General features: G+C 41.8%; 1 protein-coding gene across 1 annotated transcript; it reads left to right on the top strand.

Moving 5' to 3' along the window:
• Nucleotides 1-1,621: 1,621 nt before the first annotated feature.
• LOC110985095 (CD320 antigen-like) lies at nt 1,622-7,381 on the top strand. Its single transcript, XM_022245850.2, has 4 exons — nt 1,622-1,779; nt 3,892-3,982; nt 4,823-4,996; nt 5,647-7,381. Exons 2-4 carry the CDS (start codon nt 3,898-3,900, stop codon nt 5,832-5,834), a joined length of 447 nt encoding a protein of 148 aa, XP_022101542.1. The 5' UTR covers nt 1,622-1,779; nt 3,892-3,897; the 3' UTR covers nt 5,835-7,381.
• The last annotated feature ends 964 nt before the right edge of the window (nt 7,382-8,345 follow it).

The following is an 8,345-nucleotide window of genomic DNA, read 5'->3' as shown; positions in this document are numbered from 1 at the left end:
TTCCCTAGCGGTTTTTGAGTATCCTTCATCGATGCCATCAAGTCCCCGACCAGATTTCAAGGTCTGTGTACACTTGTGATTACTGTACAGAATTTCTGTGGAATATTTACCACAAAAAATTGCCAAAAAAAAAATCAAAAGAAAAAATGTCCCACTCCTATGACGAGTTATGACCTGAAAACTAACTCTCAATGCAATCGTCAACAGTTGTCTTTAAAAAGTTAGGTTGTGAACAAAGTTCGAGTGAAACGTCTATTTTGCCCATGCACCTTCACTTTATAATGATGAAATCAGGAACTGAATACATGGTTCTTTTCCACCCACGTCAAGGCAAGATCTAAACACTCATGCACAAAATGGTTGGCATTGAATTGAAGTGTTTTTGACCCCCCAAAATCGGGTCATATACACTTTGTGCCCACGCATGACAAGTACGTGTAGACACGAACTTCAATGACTAAACCCGAACTGGCTATGTTTTTATAACGATTGTCAGCCGTGCGTGGGAAACGAACTTGGAAAACCCCAAACGAGAACTCAAACAATTTTTTACGTACAACCTTACAGCTATACTTTTACGCTACCCTTTGAAAAATAATTTATACTCCAACTCCATCTATAGCCGTGCTTTGGGAAAAAAAATATTGACTACTTATCTTTTAACGTTTCTGTCTTTGTCAGGAAGAGACGAGGTAAAAAAGGTGGGCCGTGCAAAGTACAGTTCTAGATTCTCAAATAGTTTAAATACTACATCGCTTTTTGGTCTGCTGGCAATTTTGTTTTGAGTCGTTCTATTTAAGTAAACAGTCTAAGCGGAAGTGCTGGCCTGCCGAGAAAAAAATATGGTGAATATGGTGAATGATCGTCCATTTTTGTCTGGGTTTCTGCTGTATCTTTGACAGTACGGGGCTTAACATTTTTATTTCAATACTGCCGTATCTCTGCACTTCGTACTAGGTCAATCTGATGAACGTTTTCCAGTGATTTGGATCTTAGTATCTTGTCGTGGAATGACAGAAACTGATCTTGGAAGAATCAATCCCCTTCTTGTCCAGTTGAGGCCCTTTTGGGGTATCTCTGAGAGTCATTTTAAAAAATTGGTTTAGGCACTCTTGATCCAAACCGACAACTTTCTGTCTAACCAGCTCACTTTTGTCAATTCAATCCTGCCATGGACAAAGGGATCGGTGTATTTTGAAGAAAATATGGAGACCCAATGAGCCCAGAAAGAATTTCCTCCGATCAAGGACGCACTTGTTCGACACGCTGTCTTCAAAGGAAAAAACTGCTACATGTACGAAACCTGAAAATCGAACTAACTTTGAATTCATAACTGGCCGAACACACATGATTTCACACGAAACAGTCGTAGTTAAAATGAATTATCTCGCCAGCAATACTTTGGAAAGATACAAAGAGCAGCTTAAGTGCATTGGTTGGACCAACTTTACGTACATGAACATACACTGTCCGCCAAAGGCAGAGGTTTGGCCCTCGAGATGAATGCATCGCAGAAGCCCGTGGTCGCTTGCTAAAGAATGATCAACCTTGTGGAATGCAGAACACCAAATCACAAAAGCACATAATTTCAATGCCGCTTTTGTAAGCTGCCGCTGAGATTGTTATTCAAATCTTTCCGGGCGTGGGCATACCTTTCACTTGAGTGCAGCTTTTTAGGGGTCAGAGAGAACCTCACAGTGGCCATTCGGGTGTCTGACACTGTGGCATACGTGGCTCGTTTCCTAACAATAAAGGCCCCAACTTTCACTTTGACAATTGGTAAGTACATTTTTACACTTGTTTTTATGTATTGTATGTTCACTGTAACGGATGGTATCCAACGGTTTGGAGCTAAAACTGTTTTCAAGTTTCTCAAAGTTTTGTGTACAAAGCATTCGAAGTTATGAACAGAACTTTTGAAAACATTTTGTAACAATTTGGAGTGTACATCTGTTTGGCCTCGTGTAAGGAACTTGTTCCATTGGCTAAAGTCTGACGATGACCGACTAACCATTGTTCTTGTGAGGCAGAATAGTGTGTTAAGGGGGTGCCTTATTCCTAGCTAGTAAGCAAAGGAACCAAGTTGGATTACACTGGCAGGCTGCGGCAATTGGGTTTACTCATAACTTACATGAATCGGAAGGCGAGTAGCTGAAGTTTGCGTAGAACGAACAAATCAGCTCGGAATATGACATAATTTTGAAGATATTGGTATGTTAGTTGGGTATGATTTCCATACATTTCTATGACTAATGTTTCCCTGCAGTGCCACATCAGCCATCAGAAAGTCATAACATATTCTAAGATCTTGAAGCATTTACTTAGAATTTACCTGTCGAGTATGCCCCGTGGCGTTTGTGGAAGAAGCCTACCCAAATCCTTTTTTACCTTCCAAGGGGCTTCACTGCTCTCCAACTATGGTGTGGTGTTATACCTCCGAAAATTTTGTGAAGGAAATTAGAAAAAAACTGCTAATCAAGTGGAATAACCTGAAATGTGGAGTAACCTGAAATATGGATTTTTCATTCAGTAAAGGTGAAATTAGAGGTTCAGGTGGGCCTGGGAGAGAGATGTCAGGATCAATATTTCAGATTTGACCAAAAACGAATAGGGGAGTTTTGGGACGAAAGTATTGTAACCCTTCTATAGATTAATCCCTGGGGGGTAGTTCCAACTTGTGGGTACCAAAGACTTTCTGCTCCCGTTTGTTCATCAACTGAACTTTTATGTACATGTACACGTAACTGGCTACCTGCTTCACATGTAAATCACCGACGACTGAGTGCACATGGGAGCGGCTTACAAGACACGGCCTTTACACGAAGGCTTTAGCTAGCAGGGCTTATACAGGCTCTCATGTCGTTTATTCAGAATGCCTCACACGTTACAGACCATTACGTAATAACGCAGACCCTGCGCCCAGGCCACCGAGACGGCTTCGTTACCAAAAAGGTAGATGAAATGAAGCAATCTGTTGTCATCCATGCTGATTGAGCAGTCCCAAGTCAAACACTGTTGTTTTTCAGTGTCCAATGTTCAATTAAATGTTACTGTCCATCGCATGAGATTTGTAACCAGTATGCTGAGAGTATATCTATTTTGTAAAACGGCGCGAATCACTTTTAGACTGTTGCAGCGCACATGTATTAATTTTAAGTGAGCACTCTAATACTGTAAGACCAATTGCATAATGACGTCACTTCTTGTGCACATTAAACGCTTTCCTTTGGCAGTGAGGTGGGACGCGATTTTCCCGAGCTCCCATAAAAAAGTGCATTAAGTAAACGTAACGCAACGTTATCGTGATTTTTCTGTTGCCTTGGACAGAGGAAATTTAAAAGGGCAGATATAGCAAGAGGGTGAACCTTTGTGCTATTTTCATCGAAACACTGACTTCTGGTAAGATATGACCGTTTCGACAGGACAGAGTTAACTATTTTCTTCCACTTTATCGCACATTACGTGTACATTACTGGACAGCTGAATTGCTCTCGTAAATTGTACATGTACTATGTGAACCCCGAGCCGAACCAAGAGAGGGCGCCATTTTCCAAACAACAGAGGCTCCTTTGGTAGGAACTTCACTTCGCTCCCCATAAAACCCACCAATACGGCTCGTTTCAACCGATGAGGGGTGGTTCTATCTGCTCAAGGCGAATATCCTGCTCCCATCCCCTCTTCCATTTATGTACATGTATCACTTGCCTAGACGCCTAATGGCGTAGCCAGGCTCTTCGGAGGGGAGGGGCAGACCCTTTCCTTCACTTTCCCACTCTCTCTCTCTCTTCATTTGGTCCGTAACCACGTTGCTGACAACACACATATGTAAACGATGCTAGGTCAACGGATCGGCAGAAATGTCTGATGTTTTTTCGATTCCATTGTTGACAGATTAACATGGAAGTGTCAAGGCTTCTCGTTTTGTGCTTTTTGGTCGGTGTGGCCTGCGCTATCAACAAGAGCGAACGAATCAAGCCAGGAGGTAAAGTTTTTTCTGTCTCGCTGATTCAATTGTTTTTACTAACATTTCATCTGGGTTTTGCACAGTAAATGCATATTAAAATATATGTGGAACTCTTTTTCATCAACCGAAATTCAACAATAAAAAAACAAGCCTGTTTTCACCATTTTTGCCCATAAGGTTCGAAAAAGGAAGGTGATTTGTTATTATGAAATTGGGTGAGCCCCTCTGTAATAAGTGGAGCACAATGATGTGAATAGCATTTAATGCTTCGGATATTGCGGCGCTTAATACTAAGAACAAAGATGTAGAGTAATGCCCTGTTCATTTCCTGTTCTTCAGATTGGATTTTAATTTGTGCGAAGTGAGATGTGGCCTCCGTTTGGGCAAGCGAAGGTGCCGCTTCCCCAAACCAGTCATGTTCGTGGATTACAGCGAATTCGCATCCTCCACCCGTATCTTAATTATGCCGGCCCAATGGGGTGAAATGGAGAACAAGTCGGTGAAGAGCCGTCAGCCCATGTTGTATTAACCATGCAGCAACTATGATTAAAACAAATCACAAAGAAATGAGGCGACTGATCAGAATTTTCAAACTGTTGAGCAACTCAAGTTAGTGTCATGTGACCTAATAATCAAACACGCACTAGCTCCGAACGGCCGGAGGCCAGGCTCTCCTCAGAAGGCACAACCTTTCATTCCGTATGTGATTACATGAACATGCACACACTTATGCACCCACATAAACACGCATTTCATAAAAAACGTCTCAATACATGTGTCTGGTAGTACTGAGCAACTAGATCGCTCGGCTTGATGCCCCAAAACTTAACCGCCATTCTGTTCTGATCGCCTGCGCAGACCGCTGCAATAAATACAAGGAGATTCTGCACACCGACCAGTTGGATCCTTCGAAATACCAGAGTTGCGGGCAGGGAGCAGAGGGTGAGTGCTACACAATGAGGTCCAAATGCGACAGCATCGTCGATTGTACCAACAACGCTGACGAGAAGGGCTGTAAAGACGAGCACAAGGGTAAGCTCATTCGAACAACCACAATGCTCATCTCACGCGCACACTGTTGGATGCAGTTTCTGTAGTCAAAAACCAGAAGTAGATTAAACTAGAAAGAAAAGATTATTTCTTGTACCCACTCAAAATATTGGTTCTAGAACAAGACTTCATCACATGTTTGTGCAATCCAAACTCGATGCACTGATCTCTGTGAAAATACAGCAGACATTAGCCAGGCTTGAAATGTTGACACAATTCCCTGTAGTAATTCGTACCGTTTGTTTCAGGAATTCAATTCCTAAAAAAACATTGGCTACACGTCCCCGACTTGGGCACCGTGACCACCTCCCCAGATGTGCCCACAGAGTTTCATCGGATATTGCTCGACACTATGCTTGCTGTGCTTATAATCTTGACTTTTGTGTGTGAAATCTGCAGGCTTTAGGTTTCAGAAGACGGGAAACAGATCAGAAGTTGTGTATTTGAAAATGGATGCATTCCCTACTCATAGCACGAAAACGTTGACCTCGAGGTTTCAGATGAAAGCAGAAGTCAAGATCTCAGTGGAGGTCTTGCGCGACTGTACCCGTTTACGTTTCGGTGACTCAACATGCAGTGCTTACTTGAATATGCCACCAACAATACAATTTTTCTCTCCGTCTACACTGCAGAGCAGTGCGAGAAGGACTTCCTTGGTAAGCCCGGCGTGCCTTTCAAATGCCAAGCCATAGAAGGAGAGGACCCCGAGGACAGGATGTGCATCCTGGGCTCGTGGGAATGCAACGGGAAGGTGGACTGCCCGAACGGCGACGACGAACAGAACTGCAGTGGGTCGACGTCTACCCAACCCAACCTGTAGCTCAACCCCATACAATATTCTCTCGTATCTCTTCTAATTAAGTAATCTCCAAGCTCTGTACAGGCTAATTGAAGTTGGGTTTTCTTCAAAGGCAGTTATAAAGGCCGTGTCCGAAACGGGCTTCTGGAGCTGCGGTTGGGTCTGTTGTCTGCACGTTTCCGCGTATTTTTAACGCACTGAAGGCCTAGACCTAGCTCTACACAACAAATACACATGCAGCCTAATATCTTTTGTGACGGCATAATACTGCGGAGCACCGATAATCAGTAATCTAGGGGCAAAGTAAGAAAGCACTGTGCTCACTGGTTTGCCAAATCAGTGAGCGCTGTTTTTTTTTTTTACTTTGCCCCTACATAGGTTCCGTTCTTATGACGTCACAGTCGTGTTTTTCCTACACGTGGCAGCGAAAACTACGGCTGGTCGTCGGTACAAAACGAAAACAATATGCCTAATTCACAAAGTGTTTAAAATCCCAAGCAACTACCAGAACCACATAATACACGTACAACTAAATGCTAAGTGAAATTACAACCCTATTTGACATTAATGGGACAGATGTTCATTTTGAACGAATTTGAGATAAAATCGAAAACCAACCAAAGGTCATATTTCTGCAAACTTTGGCCGCTCATACAAGTTGTAGGCAAAAAAAGAGTGGCTACACGTGTACATTGTGCATGCATAATGCCTGCCCGTGTGACACAATGTACATGTACTATCGCAGAAGTTGTACTTACTGGCGTAGCAACCATGCCATTCGAAATAAAGCGACAGATATCCAAATTTTAGACAAAATTTGCAAATACATTTTTGATTGCATAGACACGTGTACTACGTTATGATTGAGCCCCACAAACACACTGTTCTACAAGATATTACTTTTGAAGTATGATTGCAACGTATTTTACGGAGATCCAGTTAAATCTGCATACAGCAACTATAGCTGCAGTGACACAAGACTGTTTACCAACTTGCTTACTTTTTTATACATTGTATAAAATGTTCTTCAAACCTTTAAGCTCTAAATCAGTTTCAGCATGCAGGCTTTCTTCTGGACGCTATTCTTCCAAAGGTTGAGAAGATTTCACAGTGCTAAGGGCCCTTTTGACCTCTAAAATTGAGACAAACCTTAGATTTACGTTTTTTTAATGTACCACGAACAAACTCATGTTAAATTGACTTCGATTATTTTTTGTGGGACCTTTCTGCGTGATGATGAGGCTATCACCAAATTTTCATCAAATACCTGAGTGAACACATAATCTCTCATATTTATGCTTGTAACTGTATCCTTGGTAACATTTCCATGTTAGAACAATACGTTTGTCTAAAACTAATTACAGCAATATCTTTTATTAGAACGATATTCTATTAAATGCTAAGAAGGCTTCACTGTGCTAAGAGTCATTTAGACCATAACGTAAAATAGATTGAGACAAATGTTAATTTTGTTGACCTCCTTTTTAGGCCTAGCTGTTTCTCCTTACTGTTAATCACTATTCGTGTACTAATGAGTAAAGCAAATAAATTTTTACCGTAACATTCAATGTGCAGTACGAAGGGTCTGATTTCTGTAGAGGAAAAGGTCGGCAAGTTTTAGTGCATAGTTGTTGTTTGCGTGTACATATGTATAATGCAGATCGCTATAAAAGGGACTTTAACCTCACTTCACCAGCTTCCTACAGAGCTATCCGCCTTGAGCAGAAGCACCCCCTCGGCGATTGAAAAGTGTCATATTGGTCGGCAGTGTTCATTTATGTTCATTCATAGTCGTTTGTCAACCAGCAAAGTTTTAGTTCCGACCAAAGGAACCTCCGTTGATTATAAAATTGCACCCCTTGATCCACTCGAAGCTCATGGAATGGATGGAACGCAAAATGTTGCATATAAACGTTTTCAAAGAACTCAAGTATGCAGGTGTGTCAAATTCAACTCAAAATAATAGGAGGAATTTTATCCGCTTATGTGCAAATGCATCAACCGAAGGCTTTAAAGTTGCACTTGTCTATCAGTTTACACACCGTGCTCATTTAGACTGAGAAACAAACTCGTGATGCTAATCGTTGTGTCAAACCATTTGACATTATGACGCCCTCTGCTGCCCATGGGTGTGGATTTTTTTCTGCAGTGAACCTGCTGACAAGCTTATTTGCGCTAGACGATCCCCAAATGATGTACATGAAGGAGGTAAAGGAAAACAGCCAAATCTACACTTCCACAGCACCTCATCTCCAACCCATGCTGATTTCGATTTCACAAATTAAAGGTCAGCTGTCCCGTTAGCCTCAAGACAATCTTAAATGTCAATCTAAAGGGTAATAAATTCCATTGACACACGCATATTGGCAATCCAATGAAGTCCTTTTAGTAAAAGAAAAAAACAGTTTTGACTGGAGGCCAGAAAACTAGCATTACAAGAAACGTATTACAGTGGAACACTGTTATAACAAGGTCCTTGGGACTTTAGAAAAATACCTTGTTATAGTCAGTTGACATCCGTCTGTCTCGGAA

Source organism: Acanthaster planci, linkage group LG13 (genome assembly GCF_054643075.1).
Source record: "Acanthaster planci isolate LZ-2023a linkage group LG13, COTS_SCS, whole genome shotgun sequence".
Lineage (NCBI taxonomy): Eukaryota > Metazoa > Echinodermata > Asteroidea > Valvatida > Acanthasteridae > Acanthaster > Acanthaster planci.
Note: the sequence above shows the minus strand (reverse complement) of the source record. Positions and strands in the feature narration are given on the sequence as shown.